Below are 26337 nucleotides of genomic sequence, written 5' to 3'. Positions count from 1 at the left end.
CTGCAGTGGCTTTTGCGGTGCCATAGGCCGCCGCCACCACCCGCTTCTCACCCCCTGCCTGTCCGGGGGTCCTGAGAACTATCACCGCCACCGCTCCCCCCCGCCGCACCGCGCCTAGGGGTGCCTCCAGCTGTTGCAAAACTACTACTCCCAGCATGCCCTGACAGCCGTTGGCTGTCCGGGCATGCTGGGAGTTGTAGTTTTGCAACAGCTGGAGGGCCTACTGTAGGTATAGTATATTATACAGACCCCTGTCCATCCCAGAACCCTGACTCACCTTTCCAATTGCTGCAGGGACCGTCCAGGGAGGGTGGTCCGGGCCATCCATCCTTCCTGTAGTGTCCGGCGGCATTCCGGGTCCGGGCTGTCCTTCTTCTCCGGGGGTCATCTTCTCCACTCCGGGCAGGCTCCGGCCTAGTAACGCTGCATAGACGCCGCTGCGCAGCGACGCACCTGACGTCACGGTGTAGCGGCGTCTATGCAGCGTACTAGGCCGGAGCCTGCCCGGAGTGGAGAAGATGACCCCCGGAGAAGAAGGACAGCCCGGACCGGTTCACCCTCCACCCGGAATGCCGCCGGACACTACAGGAAGGATGGATGGCCTGGACCACCCCCATTACAGGTAAGTTCAATTTTTTTTTTATTGACTCGGAGGGTGGGCCCGACCGGTATAGCGGTATGGGCAAAAAACCATACCGTGGGAGAAAAAAAAACTGTATCCGGTTCATATTGGTATACCGCCCAGCACTACGGTGGGGGGTGCGACGCGGTGCGGCGGGTCGGGGGGGGGGGGGGGCATTATCGGCTTATCGGCAAGGTAATTGCCTATACCGATAATGCCATACCGATAATCGGTCGATCCCTAATTAAATTCACTACTACTGCAAAGGGAAATATTGAAAAGTTGCTTACCTAGGGTTTGTAACAAAAATTGCTTATCAGCCACTGCCTTCAAAAAGTCGCACGGAAACTTGCTTTGGCGCACATGCGACAATATATGCGCATAGAATAAGCAAAAAAAGTCCTTTACCAGCTTTGATAAATTCCCGTCTTTATTCTTCTAGAGAATAATTCTGTCCAGAATAGGAAATCTTTTGAAGGTCCCTTTCCATCACCATGATAGAAGCAATGTCCTTCTAGGTTATGTCATGTATCTCCACAGTCCAGTGGGCCAAGATTCACTTAAAGGGGTACTCCGCCCCTAGACATCTTACCCCCTATCCAAAGGATAGGGGATAAGATGTCAGATCACCAGGGTCCCACTGCTGGGGAGCCCCGGGGATCTCTGCTGCAGCACCCCGCTATCATTACAGCACAGAGAGAGTTCGCTCTGCACGTAATGACGGGCGATACAGGGGACGGAGCATCGTTACGTCACGGCTCCGCCCCTCATGACGTCACGGCCCACCCCGTCAATACAAGTCTATAGGAGGGGGCGTGGCGGTCGTCACGCCCCCTGCCATAGACTTGCATTAAGGGGACGGGCCGTGAAGTCACGAGGGGCGGAGCCATGACGTCACGCTGCACCGTCCCCTGTATCGCCCGTCATTACGCACAGAGTGAACTCGCTCTGTGCAGTAATGATAGCGCAGTGCCGCAGCGGGGGCTCCCGGGGCTCCCCAGAAGCGGCACCGCGGCGTTCTGACATCTTATCCCCTATCCTTTAGATAGGGTATAAGATGTCTAGGGGCGGAGTACCCCTTTAAAGGGGTTATCCAGGAATAATAAAACAGAGCTACTTTCTATCAAAAACCGCTCCCAGTCTGTCTCCAGGTCGGGTGTTGTTCTGCAGCTCAGTTCCATTGAAGTGATTGGAGCCAATTTGTAAAACAACCCCCACCTAGAGTCAGAGATGGTGCTATTTTTGAAAGAAATTAGCTCTGTTTTCTATTCCTGTATAACCCATTTAAGATCTTTACAAGCTCTGGGACAGGTCTCTCTAAACAAAAAGTTGTGGTAAATTACTACAATTACTGCAATTTGTAAATTACTTCTAATTAAAAAAAAATCTTAATACTTCCAGTACTTATTAACTACTGAATTATACAGAGGAAATTCTTTTATTTTTGCATTTCTTTTCTGTCTGTCCACAGTGCTCTCTGCTGACACCTCTGTCCATGTCAGGAACTGTCCAGAGCAGGAGAAAATCCCCATAGCAAACATATCCTGCTCTGGACAGTTGATAAAATGGACAGAGGTGTCAGCAGAGAACACTGTGGTCAGACAGAAAAGAAATCCAAAAAGAAAAGAATTTCCTCTGTAGAATTCAGCAGCTGTCTCGCCCCTGCCATAGACTTGCATTGAGGGGGCGGAGCTGTGACGTCACGATCACCGGCCCCGTCATCAGACCCGGAGCGGATGTTCGCTCCGGAGCCTGATGAGAGCGGGGTGCTGCGTGCGAGATGGCGGGGGTCCCCAGCAGCGGGACCCCGCGCGATCAGGCAACTTATCCCCTATCCTTTAGATAGGGGATAAGTTGTCAGCACGGTAGTACCCCTTTAAAGGGGTACTCCACTGCTCAGCGTTTGGAACAAACTGTTCCGAACGCTGGAGCCGGGAGTTTGTGACGTAATAGCCCTGCCCCCTAACGATGTCCCTAGCTCCGCCCCCTCAATGCAAGTCTATGGGAGGGGGTGTGACAGTCGTCACGCCCCCTCCCATAGACTTGCATTGAGGGGGCGAGGCGTGACTTAATGAGGGGGCGGTGCTATGACATCACGAGCTCCCGACTCCTGCGTTCGGAACAGTTTGTTCCAAACGCTGAGCAGCGGAGTACCCCTTTAAAGGGGACAGACAATCAAGTGGCAGATTTTTTTCAGGCAGAATGTCTTGGACACAGTCTTTTGGCTAAGATCTAGTGTAGTATCTCTTCTGATCAGTTGTCTAGTCTCTGCCACTGGTGGGGGTTGGGTGCCGCATGGAGGGGGCAGGTGTACCAGGGCGTTCCGGGGCTGGTTCTAAGGAATCAGCTCGACTGCTGCAACGACAAGACCTGAGCCCTCCGGGTCTAGTCATTGGGCTGGGGGGGGGGGGGGGGGGGTTCTAGAGCTGGGGTACTTTTTGTGCCTCGAAGAGTGGTGACCCCGAGGTGCCTAAACTCACTGGGGATGGCCTCACTGAATGGAAGCATGGGCACTAACCTCTACTCTACTTTGGCACTTTACCTCCTGATTCCCGGCCTTCTGGGTAGGGTTGGAGAGATGTGATCCAGGTGTCCAGGCATTATATTGGCACTTATGTATTTCTTTTTGTTGTCACTGTGCCACTTTACGTGCTGTTTTTGTCACATGGATGGTCAGGGTTGCGGTAGCCCTGATGGCCCCACACATCTCCCTGCAAAACCCCGGGCATTGCTGCATGGGCATAGTACCGACCTTATACAGCTCTGCTGGCAGATACCTTGGTTTTAAGGGGATCTCCGGTGATAACAAGTGGAAAACAAATGTTTTCAAATCAACTGTTGCCAGAAAGTTTAAACAGGTTTGTTTCAAGACACCGTAATCCTTCCAGTACTTATCGGCTGCTGTATACCACAGAGAAAATTGTGTATTTCTCTTCAGTCTGACCACAGTGCTCTCTGCTGACACCTCTGTCCGTGTCAGGAACTGTCCAGAACAGGAGCAAATCCCCATAGCAAACCTCTCCTGCTCTGGACAGTTCCTGACACGGACAGAGGTGTCAGCAGAGAGCACTGTGGTCAGACTGGAAAGAACTATACAAACTTCCTCTGGAGCATACAGCAGCTGATAAGTTACATAGTTACATAGTTAGTACGGTCGAAAAAAGACATATGTCCATCAAGTTCAACCAGGGAAATAAGGGGTAGGGGTGTGGCGCGATATTGGGGAAGGGATGAGATTTTATATTTCTTCATAAGCATTAATCTTATTTTGTTCCAGGAATGTATCTAATCCTGTTTTAAAGCTGTTAATTGCTCCTGCTGTGACCAGTTCCTGAGGTAGACCGTTCCATAAATTCACAGTCCTCACGGTAAAGAAGGCGTGCCGCCCCTTGAGACTAAACCTTTTCTTCTCCAGACGGAGGGAGTGCCCCCTCGTCCTTTGGGGGGGTTTAACCTGGAACAGTTTTTCTCCATATTTTTTGTATGGGCCATTTATATACTTATATACGTTTATCATATCCCCCCTTAAACGTCTCTTCTCAAGACTAAACAATTGTAACTCCTTTAATCGCTCCTCATAGCTAAGATGTTCCATTCCCCATATTAGTTTAGTCGCGCGTCTCTGCACCCTTTCCAACTCCGCAGTGTCCCTTTTATGGACAGGTGCCCAAAACTGAACAGCATATTCCAGGTGAGGCCGTACCAATGCTTTATAAAGGGGGAGTATTATGTCCCTGTCCATCGAGTCCATGCCTCTTTTGATACATGACAATATCCTGCCGGCTTTGGAAGCAGCAGCCTGACATTGCATGCTATTCTGTAGTCTGTGATCTACAAGTACACCCAGATCCTTCTCTACCAGTGACTCTGCCAGTTTAATCCCCCCTAAGACATACGATGCATGCAGGTTATTAGTACCCAGATGCATAACTTTACATTTATCCACATTGAACCTCATTTGCCAAGTGGATGCCCAGACACTTAGTCTATCCAAGTCATCTTGTAACCTATACACATCCTCTATAGACTGTACCGTGCTACAAAGCTTGGTGTCATCTGCAAAGATAGAGACAGAGCTGTTAATACCATCCTCTATATCATTGATAAATAAATTAAACAGCAGCGGGCCCAGTACTGAACCTTGGGGTACACCACTAATAACCGGGGACCAATCAGAGTACGAATCATTGACCACCACTCTCTGGGTACGATCCATGAGCCAGTGTTCAATCCAGTTACAAACTAAAATTTCCAAACCCAAAGACCTTAACTTACCTGTCAGACGTCTATGAGGGACAGTATCAAACGCTTTAGCAAAATCCAGAAACACTATATCCACAGCCCCCCCTCTATATCCACAGCCCCCCTCTATATCCACAGCCCCCCTCTATATCCACAGCCCCCCTCTATATCCACAGCCATTCCTCTGTCAAGGCTTCTACTCACCTCTTCATAAAAGCAAATTAGATTGGTTTGACAACTTCTATCCTTAGTAAACCCATGCTGGCTATCACTTATAATACAATTATCCCCTATGTATTCTTGTATGTAATCCCTTATAAGTCCTTCAAACAATTTACCCACAATGCACGTTAAACTTACCGGTCTATAGTTTCCTGGGGAAGACCTAGAGCCCTTTTTGAAGATTGGCACCACATTCGCCTTGCGCCAGTCCCTTGGCACAATACCAGACACCAGAGAATCTCTAAATATCATGAACAGGGGTACAGATATTACTGAACTTACCTCTCTAAGAACTCTTGGGTGTAGTCCATCCGGTCCTGGGGATTTGCTTACATTTACTTTACTTAACTTACCTTGTACCATCTCTACATTAAGCCAGTTCAGTACATTACATGATGTGTTACCAGCACTGACCTGGCCAATGTCAGCTCCTTTTTCCATAGTGTATACAGAACTAAAGAACCCATTCAGTAGCTCCGCCTTCTCTTGATCGCCTGTGACAACCTCCCCATTATCATTATTAAGGGGTCCTACATGCTCTGTCCTTGGTTTTTTTGCATTTATATGTCTAAAAAAATATTTAGGATTAGTTTTGCTTTCTTTGGCCACCTGTCTCTCATTTTGAATTTTTGCTGTTTTTATTACATTTTTACAGATTTTATTAAGCTCCTTGTACTGTTTAAATGTTATCGCTGACCCATCAGATTTGTATTTTTTTAAGGCTATTTTTTTGTTGTTTATTGCTCTTTTAACATAATTTGTCAGCCATGTAGGATTTAGTTTTAATCGTTTATATTTGTTCCCCTTTGGTATATATTTAGATGTATAGTTATTTAGAGTTGATTTAAAGATGTCCCATTTACCTTCTGTATCAGTATTTGAGAACACCTCCCCCCAGTCTATGTCCTGTAGTGCAGATCTCAGCCCAGGGAAATTTGCCTTTTTAAAGTTATATGTTTTTGCCTTCCCCGTCTGTCTTTGTTTTCTACATTTTAAGTCAAAAGTAACTATATTGTGGTCGCTATTACCAAGGTTTTCCCGCACAGTTACATTACCAACCAGCTCTACGTTGTTGGAAATGATCAGATCCAACAAGGCATCACTTCTTGTTGGGTCCTCCACAAACTGGCCCATAAAATTATCCTGCAATAAATTTAGGAATTGTTGCCCCTTTGTAGTTTTAGCCAACCCCCGGCCCCAATCTATATCTGGATAGTTAAAATCTCCCATTAACACTGTAGCTGCCCGGGCGGCCCTTTCTATTTGTTTATACAGCCGACCTTCTATCTCTTCAGTGATATTAGGGGGTCTGTAGATTACACCAAATACTATTTTTTTCAGTATTTCTCTCCTTTTGTAATTCTACCCACAGTGATTCCACATCCTCAGAATAGTCACACACTATGGCATCGTTCACACTGACTTTCATACCACTTCTTACATACAGACAGACTCCACCACCTTTTCTGTTCATTCTATCTTTGCGAAACAATGTAAACCCCTGCAGATTGACAGCCCAGTCATGCGAGGAGTCCAGCCATGTCTCAGTGACCCCAACTATATCAATATGTTCCTCCAGTATCAAGGCCTCAAGCTCCCCCATTTTATTTGCTAGGCTTCTGGCATTTGTGAACATACACTTTACATTTCCATCCTTTATGTTATTGGGGTTAATGGGATTCAAGGGTGTAAGTTTTATTTTCCTATGAAGCCTAATCCTATTAACTATTCTAACCCCTCCCTCCGCTCCACCCCCAGGTACATTTATAATTCCCACCTCTCTATCTACACTATCTTCCCCCTCTTTGCTGTAGGTTCCCTCCCCCCAAGTCCCTAGTTTAAACACTCCTCCACCCTTCTAGCCATCTTCTCCCCAAGCAAAGCTGCACCCTCCCCATTGAGGTGCAGCCCGTCCCTACGGTAGAGCCGGTAACCGACAGTGAAGTCAGCCCAGTTCTCCATGAACCCAAACCCTTCCTTCCTACACCAGCTTCTGAGCCACTTGTTTACCTCCCTGATCTCCCGCTGCCTCTCTGGTGCGGCTCGTGGTACTGGTAGTATTTCAGAAAAGACTACCTTGGAGGTCCTTGCCTTAAGCTTGCGGCCTAAGTCCCTGAAATCATTTTTAAGGACACTCCACCTACCTCTTACTTTGTCATTGGTGCCAATATGTACCATGACTGCTGGGTCCTCTCCAGCCCCGCCCAACAACCTGTCAACCCGATCCGCGATGTGCCGAACTCGTGCGCCAGCCAGACAACACACTGTTCGGCAATCCCGGTCTTTGTGACAGATTGCCCTGTCTGTCCCCCTACTGGAAGGATTAAGATTTTTTTTTATAGAATAATTTAGAAATCTGTATAATTTTTTTTTCCATTGTAGTACTCCTTTTAAGCTCGATATTCAATAACGTATCAGCTTTTTATGTGATACAGTATGAAAGGCTTTGCATACTTTCTGGTTTGGGTCCAGCAAATTGTTGGTATGTACAATGTAAAACACGTATGCCAAATTTTAAAGTAAATCTGTGTTATCCTTGGCAGATTCTTGTACCCGGAGATCAGAGGAGAATCTTATATCTTCATATTATAAAGCAGATGATGATATCACACAAGATACATATGAAGAACATTCCATTATCCCAGATACACCCTCAGCCCTTCACAGACAAGATCTGTCATCTCATCCTGTTATACCCGTCCTGTCTTCTGATCCATCACAGACTGTTACACAAAATAAAAGTTACAGAAAGGATGATGCACATCAAAGATTTCAGACAGAAAAGTATCCATGTTCATGTTCACAATGTGGAAAATGTTTTACCCATAAAAAATATCTTGTGATACATCAGGTCATCCACACAACGCGGAGGCCATTTTCATGTTCAGAATGTGGGAAATGTTTTAATGCAAACAACAATTTTCTTAAACATCATATAATTCCCACAGGGCAGGAGCAATTCCCATGTTCAGTGTGTGGGAAATGTTATATTAGGAAAGCGGGTCTTGATCAGCATCAGAGAATTCACACAGGAGGGAAGCCCTTTTCATGCTCTGCATGTGGGAAATGTTTTATTAGGAAATCAACTCTTGTTGAACATCAGAGAAGTCACACGGAGGAGAAGCAATTTTCATGTTCGGAATGTGCGAAAAGTTTTACTATGAAATCAAAGCTTGCTAGACACGTGAGAATTCACACGGGAGAGAAGCCATTTTCATGTTCACAATGTGGAAAATGTTTTACTCAGAAATCCCATCTCGTTGACCATCAAAAATTTCACACAGGCGAGAAGCCGTTTTCATGCCCAGTATGTGCAAAATGTTTTACTTTAAAGTCACAGGTGGTTAGACATCAGAGAATGCACACAGAGGAAAAGCCATTTTCATGCCCAGAATGTGGCAACTGTTTCACTCAGAAATCGGGCCTTGTTCACCATCAGAGAATTCACACAGGGGAGAAGCCATTTACCTGTTCAGAATGTGGGAAATGTTATATTAGGAAATCGGATCTTGTTAAACATCAAAGAACTCACACAGGGGAAAAGCCATATTCATGTTCAGAATGTGGGAAATGTTTTACTTTAAAACCAAGGCTTGTTAGACATTTGAGAATTCACACGGGGGAGAAGCCGTTCACGTGTCCGGAATGTGGGAAATGTTTCACTCAGAAGTCGGCTCTTTTTCAACACAAGAGAATTCACACTGGGGAGAAGCCACATTCTTGTTCGGAATGTGGGAAATCTTTTTCACGGAAACTAGATCTTGTTCTACATCAGAGAATTCACACTGGGGAGAAGCCATTTTCATGCTCTGAATGCGGGAAGTGTTTTACCCACAAGTCATCTCTAACTGCACATCAAAGAGCTCACACGAGAAAAGCATTTTCATGACCAGAGTGTGGGAAAGTTTTTATCCAAAAATCACATCTTCAGTCAGATAAGATTTTTTTTTTTGTATCCTTGGAAAACAATTCAAAAACAATTGTATCAATGTATCCTTGGAAAACATTAAATTTTTTCACATTTTTGGGAGATGATTTTGTATTTCAGAAGTACTATGCAATAAAAAATTTAAAAAAATCTGATATTGAAATTGCATAACTAGGAAGAGAAATGATTCTAAAATATCTATATCTTATGGGGCCAAATGGTCCCAAAACAGGAATCAAGTTAAAGGGGTATTCCAGGAAAAAACTTTTTTTTATATATATCAACTGGCTCCAGAAAGTTAAACAGATTTGTAAATTACTTCTATTAAAAAAAATCTTAATCCTTTCAGTACTTATGAGCTTCTGAAGTTAAGGTTGTTCGGTCTAAATCCTCTCTGATGACACCCGTCTCGGGAAACGACCAGTTTAGAAGAGGTTTGCTATGGGGGATTTGCTTCTAAACTGGGCGTTTCCCGAGACAGGTGTCATCAGAGAGGATTTAGACAGAAAAGAACAACCTTAACTTCAGAAGCTCATAAGTACTGAAAGGATTAAGATTTTTTAATAGAAGTAATTTACAAATCTGTTTAGCTTTCTGGAGCCAGTTGATATATATATGATATATATAAAAAAAAAATCCTGGAATACCCCTTTAAATCATCACTCAATTTTCATACTCATATTAAAATCTGAGCTGGGCAGGCACTACTGCTTAGACTAGGAGGGGTTAATGCACAAGTGTGTGAGATGGAGTAGCGCAGAGGTATCAGAATGAACTCCTAGGGGTGCTAATCATATGCAATACGTTTTTAGAGAAAGTGGAATGCACTCACCCAATGGAGATGTAAAACGTCTTCTTTATTAGATGATAACTTACTGAAGTTCGGGAGGAGAGATGCGGTCAGCGTTAGCTGTCTGACCGGCCGAGGCGAGGCAGTGCTCCTTTTGCGGTTCAGCCCGCTTTCTCAAGCCTGCTGCTCGTCACACCTGTGCGCCCTTTTACCTGGCAGTGAGCAGTGCTGAGTTTGTCTGTGTCCCGGCTGCAGTCTGAGATTTAGGACTCCAGCATGAGTCTGAAATCTATAAAAAAAAAAAAAAAAACTGGTAGGGAGACCCCTAGTGGTCATTTTTTCAAAGTGGAAATTTAAATAGAAAGAAGCATATTTTGTAATAACATGCTATTGGAAAGTTATTCTGCATACATTAATCTATAATATATCAAAAGTTTTTTTGATGAAAGGTACCCTTTAACCCTATCATGTCCTTCAACTCTCCGTTCTAGACCAATGAATTTTAAAGCGCTCTGGTCACTTTTATGTACAGTTCTCAAGTGTTCTATCATTTTGCTCGCTCCTGTTCCTGTGACGATAGATCGTAAGTGCTCCCGGTATCTTGTGAAAACGCATCTGATGGTAGATCCTATGTAGAATTGGCCGCAATCACAGTATAGCCCATACACCACAAATTTCGATCAGCAGCAGATAAATAGTTTACTATGTGCTTCATAGCCCCCTATCCTATGGAAGGCAGAATTTTTCGTATAGTCACAGTACGGACAAATTCCTATTTAAAATGGAATTGGAGGTGGGGGGGGGCTCACACTAAATAGGTGATGAATGAGTATCGAGGTGCTGTATGATACACGTTAACCCTACGTGTCTAGGTATAATATAGCAAAATATATGGAGATACAGACCTCTAGATACTCATAGGCTAATATTCTATGTGGGATGTAATGATGGGATTAATGGTCTGGTGTCGGGATGCGGTGATAGTATGTTAATTATTGGATAATACTGACTGGATGTTATGTCAGATTGCTAAAATAACATAACTAATAAATATAATTAGATTTAGATAAATGTAGTATTAATAAATAAATTATATATAAAATTAATACAGGCTAAGTGGCCACTTAGCCTGTATTAATTTCATATATAATTTTTTAGGTTTTTGCCTCTGGACCTATTTCTATATTTTCAGCTATAATGTCCCAGTATTTATAAATAGTTTTCTTGATTTAGATCTGTCATTGGGCTAAAAGTAAATGAAAAAACAAAACGATCCTTTTTCTTACTGTTTGTGTGATTTTTTTTCTGAGTAAATACCGTATTTATCGGGGTATACCACGCACCGGCCTAGAACACGCACCCTCATATTACCAAGGATATTTGGGTAAAAAAAGTATTTTTATCCTTGGTAAAATGAGGGTGCGTGTGTGTGCATGTGTATACCCAGATACACCCCCAGGAAAGGCAGGGGGAGAGAGAGGCCGTCGCTGCTCGCTTCTCTCCCCCCGCCTTTCCTGGGGTCTACAGCCCTGCTGCCGCCGCTTCTCTCCCGCTGGCTATCTGCGCCGCTGCCCGTTCTCTCCCTCTGACTATCGGCGCCGATAGCCAGGGGGAGAGAAGCAGTGCCGGCAGTGAGGCAGCGGCGCCGATAGCCAGGGGGAGAGAAGGGGCAGCGGCACCCATTGCCGGCACTGCTGCCCCGTTGCCTCCCCCATCCCCGGTTGTATAATTACCTGTTGCCGGGGTCGGGTCCGCGCTGCTTCAGGCCTCCGATGTGCGTCCCATGCGTCGTTGCTATGCACTGCACGGCGCAGCGCAATGACGAGTGACGTCACTGCGCCACGCCGTCCCGCGCATAGCAACGATGCAGGGGACGCACACCGGAGGCCTGAAGCAGCGCGGACCCGACCCCGGCAACAGGTAATTATACAACCGGGGATGGGTGCCGCTGCCCCTTCTCTCCCCCTGTCTGTCGGTGCCGCTGCCCCATTGACGGCGCCGCTTCTCTCTCCCTGGCTATCGGCACCGGCAATGGGGCGCCGGCACCGATAGTCAGGGGGAGAGAACGGGCAGCGGCGCAGATGGCCAGTGGGAGAGAAGGGCTGGCAGCAGGGCTCTAGACCCCAGGACAGGCAGGGGGAGAGAAGGGCCGGCAGGGGCAGAGAAGCCGGCAGTGGTGGTGGTCTCTGCACCTGCAAAGCCGCTGCAGTTCATTGATTTAAAGCGCCCACTTTAAATCATTGAACTGCAGCGGCTTATCGGCGTATAACACGCATGTAGACTTTAGGCTAAAAATTTTAGCCTAAAAAGTGTGTGTTATACGCCGATAAATAAGGTAATGCCTTTTTATTTTCCTCACTTTTTCCATACTCTCTCTCAACAGGGTATCCGGGTAACTTCTAAAGGTTAATTGCTTCAATAATTCTTCAGCTTTTTGTTCAAACACATCTTCGTTGTTATTTATCTTGTGCAGGCATAACAGCTGGCCATAGGGTATGGCTTTTTTGACGTGAGAGGGGTGATGACTATCGTAATGCAATAGTATATTAGAAGACGTAGGTTTTTTATAACTTTTTGTAAGAATACCACCATCCACTTTTTCTAGTTCCACATGCAGAAATTCCAGTATTGCTTTGGGGGAGGTTTATCAAAACCTGTACAGAGGAAAAGTTGCCCATAGCAACCAATCAGATCGCTTCTTTCATTTTGCAGAGGTCTTGTTAAAAATGAAAGCAGCGCGCTGATTGGTTGCCATGGGCAACTGAACAACTTTACCTCTGCACAGATTGATAAATCTCCCCGTTTGAGATCAGATTCAGGGGCGTCCAACAAAGATGCTTCCTCCACAAAACTATAAGCATGTGGCTAGAAGCGCACCCCCCAGCACAGGCCTCAGATTGTGCGGCTGCTCTGGAGTCCCCCAGGTACCCGAACCTGCCTAAAGAGGCTTATGGCGACATGGTGGGGGACACCTCTCCTACAGGAGCGCCCACCTACTCCAGAGGGCTGTGCAGGTTCCATATGACCACAGGAAGGAAGAAAAAAGGGCCCGATCAATCCCCCAGACTCCTAATCTTGATTTCAAGTAAAACTTCTAGGGGTCGGCCCCTCATGTCTAGAAAAGGAAAGCAAACACCCCCCCCCCCCCCCCATGTCTGTCCTGATAGGAACACAAAAACACTTGTGATGGAGGTAAGAAGTGGGGCAATTAGAGGTGGGGAAAGAAAAATGCCTTCTATGTGCAATTACACTGCTCAAAAAAATAAAGGGAACACTTAAACACCACAATGTAACTCAAAGTCAATGACGCTTCTGTGAAATCCCACTGTCCACTCCGGAAGCAACACTGATTGACAATCAATTTCACATGCTGTTGTGCAAATGGAACAGACAACAGGTGGAAATTATAGGCAATTAGCAAGACCCCCCCCCCCAATAAAGGAGTGGTTCTGCAGGTGGGGACCACAGACAACTTCTCAGTTCCTATGCTTCCTGGCTGATGTTTTGGTCACTTTCGAATGCTGGCGGTGCTTTCACTTTAGTGGTAGCATGAGACGGAGTCTACAACCCACAAAAGTGGCTCAGGTAGTGCAGCTCATCCAGGATGGCACATCAATGCGAGCTGTGGCAAGAAGGTTTGCTGTGTCTGTCAGCATAGTGTCCAGAGCATGGAGGTGCTACCAGGAGACAGGCCAGTACATCAGGAAATGTGGAGGAGGCCGTAGTAGGGCAACAACCCAGCAGCAGGACCGCTACCTCCACCTTTGTGCAAGGAGGAGCACTGCCAGAGCCCTGCAAAATGACCTCCAGCAGGCCACAAATGTGCATGTGTCCACTCAAACGGTCAGAAACAGACTCAATGAAGGTGGTATGAGGGCCCGACATCCACAGGCAGGGGTTGTGCTTACAGCCCAACACCTTGCAGGACGTTTGGCATTTGCCAGAGAACAAGATTGGCAAATTCACCACTGGCACCCTGTGTACAGATGAACACAGGTTCACACTGAGCACAAGTGACAGAGTCAGGAGACGCCGTGGAGAACTTTCTGCTGCCTGCAACATCCTCCAGCATGACCAGTTTGGTGGTGGGTCAGTAATGGTGTGGAGGTGGCATTTCTTTAGGGGGCCGCACAGCCCTCCATGTGCTTGCCAGAGGTAGCCTGACTGCCGTTAGGTACCGAGATGAGATTCTCAGACCATATGCTGGTGCGGTTGGCCCTGGTGTCAGGCCCAAGGCCTGATTATGGAAACACACATGTGTTTTATTATTGCATCTGTGTATAAACTAAGACCTGGGGGGTGAGGGGTCATTCAGACGGTGTATCCTGTGTCTTTTGTATATTGAAGTTTATTGGGGGGGGGGGGGGTCTGGCTGTGTGTTTACATAGTCTTTGAAGTCCTGCATATAATCAACCAGATAAGAGGGCTGGGAAGAGAGATGCCCCCTGGTGGTATCAGAGGGGAGGGGGGAATGGAGTCCCTCCAAAAAGGAGATATATAATATGTAACAATGCTAGAGTCGGGGTTAAGATCTGTGCCCCAAGCTGACAAGACCATCCTAAGAACAGCTGGAGACCCTCTCTCATGGACTGCTATAATATCAATGCTGTAAGAACTTCATTTTTACTTTTCTGAACTTGATTGCTAAACTCTTATATATATTCTTATACCTGTATGTCATTTGTTAATTTTTATGCATAGCACTGTGATACCTTTTATCAGATTAAATGTTTAATTAATCAGCTCTGGTCTTTGATCTCTAAATATATGAGCTCACCTTTCTGAAGGCAGCTCGGGTGAAACTCGTTTATCTAAGGGTTAATTTGGGTGACTTGCTGGGACTAGTAGTGGATACCCAGAGGTCTGGCGGCTTTAACTCTTGCACCATCACACTCTCTCTAGCGTCTTGGCTGGACCGATAGGGTGTGATCGTGACAACTGGTGGCAGCGTCGGGATATATTTAGAGATTTTTAGTGCTTGCTGGATTTTACCTGTAGGGAAATCTTAGCACTAAAAAGAAATTGCATACATCTTCTTGTGTGTAAATTCCAAAGACAGAGCTCAGTGCTGGTTTAAAAGACATACAAAAAGAGTGCAAGACAGTTCTGTCCTCCCCATCTCCTGTTTTACCTCCTCTGTCTCATCTCGGAAATATGGAGACATATCGCAAGCAGTCCAAGCCTGCACTGGAGCTAATGTGCCAAGAAAAGGACATCCCTACTGCAGGAAAGAACAAGGACCAACTTATTGCTGATCTTGTGGAGTATGATGCCCGTGCAGAAGAGCTGAGTGACATGAGACAAAGTCCTACAGCTGGAACTGCCATCCAAGGACTAATATCTCCTGGGGAATACAACATTACTCCCCATCAGGACAGTACTCCCCATGAGGCCTTGGACTCTTATATGCAGACTGCCTTACAACACCTTGGGAATGTGGATGCTAATATGAAACTCCAACTGCTTCTCCAGTACCAAACTGCTGAGAGAGAGGCACAGATACGAGCCGCAGAAAGAGAGGCGGCAGAAAGAGAGGCCCAGCGAAGGCATGAACTGGAGGTTCTGAGGCTGAGAGGGGTTGCTTCATCCGCACGGAGTGATGTGCAGGATCAAGGAGACCACAAACCCTGCTTGGAACATTTCCCCATGTTGGAGAAAGATGGTGATCTGGATGTGTTCCTGAGGGGATTTGAAAAGGTTTGCCGGCAGTTCCATCTACCTAAGGAACAGTGGGGACGATATCTAACCCCACGGCTGCGAGGGAAAGCTCTGGATGTGTTTGCTTCGCTTCCCTCTGAGAGTGACCAGGACTATGAGGCAATAAAATCTGCCCTGCTAAAAAGTTTTAATCTGACTCCAGAGGCTTATCGGAAAAGATTTAGGACTTTGCAACAAAGCGCCACAGAAAGCTGCACTGAACATGCAGGTCAGCTAAGGACTGCATTCAGGCTATGGACTGGGGGCCTACAAGTCACTACCTATGAGGCCCTGGAGGACTTGATGGTCCTGGATCAGTTTCTCCAAACACGGAGCTTTGAAGCCAGAGAGTGGATATTGGACCACAAGCCCAAGACAGCAACGGAAGCAGCAGAACTTGGAGATGACTTCGCCAACAACCGGGCACCGACCGCAAAGCGTGGATCTGCACAAGCCGGAGCAAGTGCCTGGAGGGGAGCCACACACCCACAGAGCACCACCAGCAGCACCAAGCCAGCCGGAAAGTTCTTGCCATCAGCACCAAGAGCAACAGGAGCCACCTTGGGTCAGGGGGACACCCGCCGATGTTACAGATGCAACAATATTGGGCACCTGAGTGCCACTTGCCCCAACAAAAAGAATTCTCCACCAGTAGCTGGAGGACACACAGCCATTCTTCTGGTGTCCGGAGCGGTGGAGAAAAGAGCGGATAACCTGCAGAGTGTAACTGTGGGTGACCGGGTGACAGTGGGTTTGCGAGATTCTGGAGCCTCCTTTACCTTGGTGCGGCCTGAAGTGGTGGATACAGAGGACATCCTCCCTGGAAGAACCATGGCTTTAAAAGGAATTGGAGGTGTGCGGCCTGCTGTGCCCAAGGCCCGTGTGTACCTGGATTGGGGTACAGACCAAGGTTTGCTGGAGGTGGGGGTCTCTGAGGACATCCCTGTTAATGTTCTACTGGGGAATGATTTGGGTCGGATGCTCTGTCATTATGCTCCAGAGGACACTACCTGCACACCGGAAGGGCTAGGAGAGAGCCCTGTTCATTCTGAGGTACTGTGCGAGACTTTGGGAGACACTGCAAAATGTGGTAACTGGGAGAGAGTGCAGGGGATTGATAATTGTTTACCTGTGACTGAACCAGTAATGTTTTCCAAAAGTGGAATGGGGTGTATTGTGACATGTGGTGATAATGCATTGCCAATGCCAAAACCTAGTGGAGATGGGCTAGGGGGAGGGGTTGGTGTGCCCCTGGTGACATTTAAGGATGAGGGACCAGCAGTGAGTGATATGTCCCAATCCTGTGAGCCTAAGAAGGATGAGGGATCAGCAGTGAGCTTTATGTCCCAATCCTGCGAGCCTAGGAAGGATGAGGGATCAGCAGTGAGCTTTATGTCCCAATCCTGTAAGTCTAAGAAGGATGAGGGATCAGCAGTGAGCTTTATGTCCCAATCCTGTGAGCCTAGGAATGATGAGGGATCAGCAGTGAGCTTTATGTCCCAATCCTGTGAGTCTAAGAAGGATGAGGGATCAGCAGTGAGCTTTATGTCCCAATCCTGTAAGTCTAAGGAGGAGGAGGGAAATGAGCATTTCTGGGGAGCTCTGCGCAGTGACCCTTCCCTTGAAGGGCTGAGACAACGTGCTGAACATACAGGTGTTGACACAGATGGGCATCGGGTATATTGGGAAAATGATATCTTGTACTGGGAGTCCCTTTCCAAAGGCATGCTAGGGGCCCAGGAGAGAGAAAGGCAGCTTAATCAGGTACTAGGCCCCTTCAGTGCCATCTTTGCCTGGGAATGCATCAAGAAGAGAAATAGAGTAGTAAAGGAGACAGATCTATCAGCCTGGAAAGGCAAGATCTCCCTGTCCCCATCTTAAGGGGGAGGTGTCAGGCCCAAGGCCTGATTATGGAAACATACCTGTGTTTTATTATTGCATCTGTGTATAAACTAAGACCTGGGGGGTGAGGGGTCATTCAGACGGTGTATCCTGTGTCTTTTGTATATTGAAGTTTATTGGGGGGGTCTGGCTGTGTGTTTACATCGTCTTTGAAGTCCTGCATATAATCAACCAGATAAGAGGGCCAGGAAGAGAGATGCCCCCCTGGTGGTATCAGAGGGGAGGGGGGAATGGAGTCCCTCCAAAAAGGAGATATATAATATGTAACAATGCTAGAGTCGGGGTTAAGATCTGTGCCCCAAGCTGACAAGACCATCCTAAGAACAGCTGGAGACCCTCTCTCATGGACTGCTATAATATCAATGCTGTAAGAACTTCATTTTTACTTTTCTGAACTTGATTGCTAAACTCTTATATATATTCTTATACCTGTATGTCATTTGTTAATTTTTATGCATAGCACTGTGATACCTTTTATCAGATTAAATGTTTAATTAATCAGCTCTGGTCTTTGATCTCTAAATATATGAGCTCACCTCTCTGAAGGCAGCTCGGATGAAACACGTTTATCTAAGGGTTAATTTGGTGACTTGCTGGGACTAGTAGTGGATACCCAGAGGTCTGGCGGCTTTAACCCTTGCACCATCACACTCTCTCTAGCGTCTTGGCTGGACCGATAGGGTGTGATCGTGACACCTGGGTTCCTCCTAATGCAAGACAATGCTAGACCTCATGTAGCTGGAGTGTGTCGGCAGTTCCTGCAAGAGGAAGGCATTGATGCTATGGACTGGCCCGCTAGTTCCCCAGACCTGAATCCGATTGAGCACATCTGGGACATCATGTCTCACACCACAGACTGTCCAGGAGTTGGCGGATGTACGGTGTCCATTTTAGTACATCGTCAGACGTAACTCCGTCCTCCGTCAGGTGAAACGGTGTCCCGCCTCCTACCTCGGACCAATCGCCAACAGTCGTCAGCTGCAACTCCATCCTCCTTCATGTGAAACGGCGTCCCGCCTCCTCCCTCACACCAATCGCCATCCTCCTTCAGCCACAATTCCATCCTCCCTCATCCAAAACTCCGTCGTCCAAAACGCTGTCATGCCTCAAACGAGAATAGTCTTCCTGCAACTTCCTGACGCATAGCAGAACCGACGCTGCACAACATTGTATAGCAGAGTTGAAACTGTGAAACTTGTACGTGTACTACAGACACTACATGTGCTACAGAGTCTGTATAGCAGAGTCGACACTGAATAGCGTGTACAGAAGAACCCGTATAGCAGTGCTGACACTGAATAGCGTGTACAAAAGAACCCGTATAGCAGAGAGCTGACACTGACTCGGCTCTTTAACACGGCAGGAAAGTTTTTTGTCTGAGAGAGTTTCAGATGAGAGACTTTAGGATGACACAGGAGGGAGGAGGGAGTTGCGGCTGACGCCTGACAGAGATTGGCCCGAGGGAGAAGGCTGGACGCTGTTTCACCTGACGGGGGACGGAGCTACATCTGACGATTGACTATGTCCTAAAATGGACACTGTACGGATGCTTTAGTCCAGGTCTGGGAGAACATCCCTTAGGAGACCATCCGCCACCTCATCAGGAGCATGCCCAGGCGTTGTAGGGAGGTCATACGGTCACATGGAGGCCACACACACTTCTGAGCCTCATTTTGACTTGTTTTAACTCCTTAAGGACTTAGGGCATACCTGTACGCCCTGAGTCCGCTCCCGTTCTGTAGCAGTTTGGGCCGGGCCTCTAACAATGGCCGGGACCCGTGGCTAATAGCACACGGTACTGATCACGGTGCCGCGCGCTCTTAACCCTTTAGACACGGCATTCAAAGTTGATCGCCACATCTAAAGTGAAACTAAAACATTGCCGGTTAGCTCAGGGGGCTGTTCGGGATCGCCATGGCGAACAGCTGTAGGACAGCAGGAGGGTCCCTTACCTGCCTCCTGGTGTTCGATCGCCGAATGACTGCTCAGTGCCTGAGATCCAGGCATGAGCAATCATGCGGCAGAATCATCGATCATTGGTTTCCTATGAGAAACCATTGATCAATGTAAAAGATCAGAGTGTGCAGTTATAGCCCCCTATGGGATAACAATGATCAATGTAAAAGATCAGTGTGTGCAGTGTTATAGGTCCCTATGGGAGCTATATCATTGCAAAATAAAAGTGAAAAAAATAAGTTAATAAAGATAATTTAACCCCTTCCCTAATAAAAGTTTGAATCACCCCCATTTCCCATTTAAAAAAAGAAGTGTAAATAAAAATAAACATGTGGTATCGCCATGTGTTGAAATGTCCGAATTATAAAAATATGTTGTTAATTAAACCGCACGGTCAATGGTGTGCACGCCAAAAAATACCAAAGTCCAAAATAGAGTATTTTTGGTCACTTTTTATGTCATGAAAAAATGAATAAAAAGCCATCAAAAAGTCCAATCAATACAAAAATGATACCGCTAAAAACTTCAGATCACGGCGCAAAAAATTAATCCTCATCCCGGCCTGTTCACGGAAAAATAAAGTTATAAGGGTCAGAATATGAGAATTTTTAACATATAAATTTTCCTGCATGTAGTTATGATTCCGAAGTACGACAAAATCCAACCTATATAAGTAGGGGATCATTTTAACCGTATGGACCTACAGAATAAAGAGAAGGTGTTATTTTTACCGAAAAATGCACTGCGTAGAAACGGAAGCCCCCAAAAGTTACAAAATGAAATTTTTTCTTCAATTTTGTCGCACAATTAATTTTTTTTCCATTTTGCCGTGGATGTATTGGTAAAATCACTAATGTCACTGCAAAGTAGAATTGGTGGCGCAAAAAATAAGCCATCATATGGAATTTTAAGTGCAAAATTTAAAGCGTTATGATTTTTAAAAGGTGATGAGGAAAAAATGAAAATGCAAAAACGGAAAAACGCTGAGTCCTTAACACCTTAAGGATGCAGGACGTAAATGTACGTCCTGGTGCGGTGGTACTTAACGCACCAGGACGTACATTTACGCCCTGTGCATAACCGCGGGCATCGGAGCGATGCCCGTGTCATGCGCGGCTGATCCCGGCTGCTGATCGCAGCCTGGGACCCGCCGGCAATGGCCGATGACCGCGATCTCGCGGGCGTCCGCCATTAACCCCTCAGGTGCCGGGATCAATACAGATCCCGGCATCTGCGGCAGTGCGCGATTTGAATGAATGATCGGATCGCCCGCAGCGCTGCTGCGGGGATCCGATCATTCATAACGCCACACGGAGGTCCCCTCTCCTTCCTCCGTCCGGCTCCCGGCGTCTCCTGCTCTGGTCTGAGATCGAGCAGACTAGAGCAGAAGATCACCGATAACACTGATCTGTTCTATGTCCTATACATAGAACAGATCAGTATTAGCAATCATGGTATTGCTATGAATAGTCCCCTATGGGGACTATTAAAGTGTAAAAAAAAATGTTAAAAAATGTAAAAGTAAAAAAAAAGTGAAAAATCCCCTCCCCCAATAAAAAAGTAAAACGTCCGGTTTTTCCTATTTTACTCCAAAAAGCGTAAAAAATAAATTTTATAGACATATTTGGTATCGCCGCGTGCGTAAATGTCCGAACTATTAAAATAAAATGTTAATGATCCCGTACGGTGAACGGCGTGAACGAAAAAAAAAAAAGTCCAAAATTGCTATTTTTTTTAATACATTTTATTTAAAAAAAAAATTATAAAAAATGTATTAAAAGTTTTTTATATGAAAATGTGGTATCAAAAAAAAGTACAGATCATGGCGCAAAAAATGAGCCCTCATACCGCCGCTTATACGGAAAAATAAAAAAGTTAGAGGTCATCAAAATAAAGGGATTATAAACGTACTAATTTGGTTTAAAAGTTTGTGATTTTTTTTAAGCACAACAATAATATCAAAGTATGTAATAATGGGTATCATTTTAATCGTATTGACCCTCAGAATATAGAACACACATCATTTTTACCATAAATTGTACGGCGTGAAAACGAAACCTTCCAAAATTAGCAAAATTGCGTTTTTCTTTTTAATTTCCCCACAAAAAGTGTGTTTTGGTTGCGCCATACATTTTATGATATAATGAGTGATGTCATTACAAAGGACAACTGGTCGCGCAAAAAACAAGCCCTCATACTAGTCTGTGGATGAAAATATAAAAGAGTTATGATTTTTAGAAGGCGAGGAGGAAAAAATGAAAACGTAAAAATTAAATTGAAGTCCTTAAGGCCAAAATGGGCTGAGTCCTTAAGGGGTTAAGGGGAACTCCGGGGGAAAGAAGTAGAAAAGAAATGTTTTCAGATCAACTGGTGCCTGAAAGTTAAACAGATTTGTAAATTACTTTTATTAAAAAATCTTAATCCTTCCAGTACTTATTAGATGCTGTATAAAACAGAAATGTGTGAATTTCTTTCCTGTCTGACAACAGTTCTCTCTACTGAAACCTCTGTCCGTGTCAGAACTGTCCAGATTAGAATCATATTCCCATAGAAAACCTCTCCTACTGGACAGTTCCTGACACGGACAGAGGTGTCAGTAGAGAGCACTGTTGTAAGGCTGGAAAGAACTTCACAAATTTCTCTGCAGTATATCTGTAGTATATAGAAGCTGATAAGTACTAGAAGGGTTAAGATTTTTAAATAAAAGGGATCTACAAACCTTTTTAACTTTCTTGCACCAGTTGATTTGAAAAAAACTTTTTTTCCACCGGAGTTCCCCTTTAAGGGGTTAACCCCTTAACCCCTTCAGGACGGAGCCCATTTTGGCCTTAAGGACCGGAGCCTTTTTTGCACATCTGACCACTGTCACTTTAAACATTAATAACTCTGGAATGCTTTTAGTTATCAATCTGATTCCGAGATTGTTTTTTCGTGACATATTCTACTTTAACATAGTGGTAAATTTTTGTCGATACTTGAATCCTTTCTTGGTGAAAAATCCGTAAATTTGATGAAAAATTAGAAAATTTTGCATTTTTCTAACTTTGAAGCTCTCTGCTTTTAAGGAAAATGGATATTAAGAATACATTTTTTTTTGGTTCACATATACAATATGTCTACTTTATGTTTGCATCATAAAATTGATGAGTTTTTACTTTTGGGAGACACCAGAGGGCTTCAACGGTCAGCAGCAATTTTCCGATTTTTCACAAAATTTTCAAACTCAGTATTTTTCAGGGACCAGTTCAGGTTTGAAGTGGATTTGAAGGGTCTTCATATTAGAAATACCCCATAAATGACCCCATTATAAAAACTACACCCCCCAAAGTATTCAAAATGACATTCAGTCAGCGTTTTAACCCTTTAGGTGTTTCACACGAATAGCAGCAAAGTGAAGGAGAAAATTCACAATCTTCATTTTTTACACTTACATGTTCTTGTAGACCCAATTTTTGAATTTTTACAAGGGGTAAAAGGACAAAATTTTTACTTGTATTTGTAGCCCAATTTCTCTCGAGTAAGCACATACCTCATATGTCTATGTAAAATGTTCGGCGGGCGCAGTAGAGGGCTCAGAAGGGAAGGAGCGACAAGGGGATTTTGGAGAGTACGTTTTTCTGAAATGGTTTTTGGGGGGCATGTTACCTTTAGGAAGCCCTTATGGTGCCAGAACAGCAAAAAAAAAACACATGGCATACCATTTTGGAAACTAGACCCCTCGGGGAATGTAACATGGGATAATGTGAACCTTAATACCCCACAGGTGTTTCACGACTTTTGCAAATGTAAAAAAAAAAATTTTTTTTACCTAAAATGCTTGTTTTCCCCAAAATTTTTTATTTTTAAAAAGGGTATTACCAGAAAATACCCCTAAAAATTTGAAGCCCAATTTCTCCCGATTCAGAAAACACCCCATATGGGGGTGAAAAGTGCTCTGCTGGCGCACTACAGGTCTCGGAAGAGAAGAAGTCACATTTGGCTTTTTGAAAGCAAATTTTGCTCTGGGGGCATGCCGCATTTAGGAAGCCCCTATGGTGCCAGGACAGCAAAAAAAAAACCACATGGCATACCATTTTGGAAACTAGACCCCTCGGGGAACGTAACAAGGGGTTAAGTGAACCTTTATACCCCACAGGTGTTTCACGACTTTTGCATATGTAAAAAAAATTTTTTTTTTACCTAAAATGCTTGTTTTCCCAATAATTTTACATTTTTAAAAAGGGTAAAAGCAGAAAATACCCCCCAAAGTTTGTAACACAATTTCTCCCGAGTACGGCGATACCCCATATGTGACCCTAAACTGTTGCCTTGAAATACGACAGGGCTCCGAAGTGAGAGCGCCATGCGCATTTGAGGGACTTGCATAGGGGTGGACATAGGGGTATTCTACGCCAGTGATTCCCAAACAGGGTGCCTCCAGCTGTTGCAAAACTCCCAGCATGCCTGGACAGTCAACGGCTGTCCGACAATACTGGGAGTTGTTTTGCAACAGCTGGAGGCTCCGTTCTGGAAACAGTGGCGTACCAGACGTTTTTCATTTTTATTGGGGAGGGGGGCTGTATAGGGGTATGTGTATACGTAGTGTTTTTTACTTTTTATTTTATTTTTTGTGTTAGTGTAGTGTAGTGTTTTTAGGGTACAGTCACACGGGCGGGGGTTCACAGTAGTTTCTCGCTGGCAATTTGAGCTGCAGCAGAAAGTTTGCGGCAGCTCAAATTTGCAGCCAGATACTTACTGTAATCCTCCGCCCATGTGAGTGTACCCTGTACGTTCACATTGGGGGGGGGGGGGGGGGGGACATCCAGCTGTTGCATAACTACAACTCCCAGCATGCCCGTTGGCTGTCGGTGACTGCTGAGAGTTGCAGTTTTGCAACAACTGTAGGCACACTGGTTATGTATCACGGAGTTTGTGACCTAACTCAGTGTTTCACAACCAGTGTGCCTCCAGCTGTTGCAAAACTACAACTCCCAGCATGTACGGTGCATGGTGTACGGTGACTGCTGAGAGTTGTAGTTTGCAACAGCTGGAGGCACACCGGTCGTGAAACACTGAGTTAGGTAAAAAAAAAAAGAGTTTCACAACCAGTGTGCCTTCAGCTGTTGCAAAACTACAACTCTCAGCAGTCACCGACAGCCAACGGGCATGCTGGGAGTTGTAGTTATGCAACCAGCAGATGCACCACTACAACTCCCAGCATGCACTTTAGCTGTTTGTGCAAGCTGGGAGTTGTAGTTATACAACAGCTGAAGGTACACTTTTCCATAGAAAGAATGTGCCTCCAGCTGTTGCAAAACCATAAGTCCCAGCATGCCCATAAGGGAATGCTGGGAGTTGTGGTGGTCTGCCTCCTGCTGTTGCATAACTACAGCTCCCAGCATGCCCTTTTTGCATGCTGGGAGCTGTTGCTAAGCAACAGCAGGAGGCTGTCACTCACCTCCAACGATCCAGACGCTGCAGGTCAGTCCCGCTGCCGCCGCTGCTCCTGGGGCCCCGATCCCAACATTAACGCCGGGGATCGGGGTCCGCAGCACCCGGGGTGCACGTCTCGCACCCACTCACGTCCTCCAGAAGAGGGGCGGAGCGGGTGCGGGAGTGACACCCGCAGCAGGCGCCCTGATTGGTCGGCCGGTAATCCGTCCGACGAATCAGGGCGATCGTGAGGTGGCACCAGTGCCACCTCACCCCTGCAGGCTTTGGCTGTTCGGGGCTGTCAGAGACGGCCCCGAACAGCCAGTAATTCCGGGTCATCGGGTCACTGGAGACCCGATTGACCCGGAATCGCCGCAGATCGCTGGACTGAATTGTCCAGCGATCTGCGGCGATCGCCGACATGGGGAGGCATAATGACCCCCCTGGGCGATATGCCGGGATGCCTGCTGAACGATTTCAGCAGGCATCCGGCTCCGGTCCCCAACCGGCTAGCGGTGGGGGCCGGAATTCCCACGGGCGTATGGATACGCCCTCGGTCCTTAAGGACTCGGGATGCAGGGTGTATCCATACGCCCTATGTCCTGAAGAGGTTAAGGACGCAGGATTTTTCCACTCATTTTTTCCTCATCATCTTCTAAAAATCATAATGCTTTCAATTTTGCACATAAAATTCCATATTATGGCTTATTTTTTGCGCCACCAATTCTACTTTGCAGGGACATTAGTCATTTTAGCAAAAAATCCACGGCGAAACGGAAAAAAAAATCATTATGCAACAAAATTGAAGAAAACATTTAATTTTGTAACTTTTGGGGGCTTTCGTTTCTACGCAGTGCATTTTTCGGTAAAAATGACACCTTCTCTTTATTCTGTAGGTCAATACGATTAAAATGATCCCCTACTTATATAGGTTGGATTTTGTCGTACTTCGGAAAAAAATCATAACTACATTTAGCAGGAAAATTTATACGTTAAAAATTCTCATCTTCTAACCCCTAACTTTAATTTTTCTGCATACAGGCCGGTATGAGGGCTCATTTTTTGCGCTGTGTTCTGAAGTTTTTATCAGTACCAATTTTGTATTGATATGACTTTTTTCATCATTTTTTATTCATTTTTTTCACGATATAAAAAGTGACCAAAAATACGCTATGTTGGGCTTTGGAATTTTTTTGCGTGTACGCCATTGACCGTGCGGTTTAATTAACGATATATTTTTATAGTTGGGACATTTCCGCACGCGGCGATACCACATATGTTTATTTTTTTTTTATATTCATAGTGCTTTTATTGAGGTCAAACAGAGCAGAACAAAATAAGCACATAACAAGACCAATGCATTCAGGAACTGCAAGTCAATAAGAAAAATTCAACTCAGTTAGTGACACAGGCGTAAGTCCAGTGCAGTGGACATAAACGTGACATACAGATACATTAAGTCAAGTCGCCATTTGGAAATATAGAATACTCATTACACATTAACAGAGTTAACCTAAACTGTGGCATTTGGTCAGGCCAACCAAAAAAAAAAAAAAAGGGGGGGGG

General features: G+C 45.5%; 1 protein-coding gene across 1 annotated transcript in view; it reads left to right on the top strand.

Moving 5' to 3' along the window:
• Window positions 1–26337, top strand: part of LOC130293390 (oocyte zinc finger protein XlCOF7.1-like) — a 145096-nt gene that overhangs the window by 82340 nt on the left and 36419 nt on the right. Inside the window, exon 8 of the mRNA XM_056542053.1 lies at window positions 7630–8969. Within this exon, the coding sequence (XP_056398028.1) occupies window positions 7630–8969 (1340 nt within the window). The remainder of the gene's footprint in view (window positions 1–7629; window positions 8970–26337) is intronic.

This window comes from Hyla sarda, chromosome 1, assembly GCF_029499605.1.
Source record: "Hyla sarda isolate aHylSar1 chromosome 1, aHylSar1.hap1, whole genome shotgun sequence".
NCBI classification, from domain to species: Eukaryota; Metazoa; Chordata; class Amphibia; order Anura; family Hylidae; genus Hyla; species Hyla sarda.
Note: the sequence above shows the minus strand (reverse complement) of the source record. Positions and strands in the feature narration are given on the sequence as shown.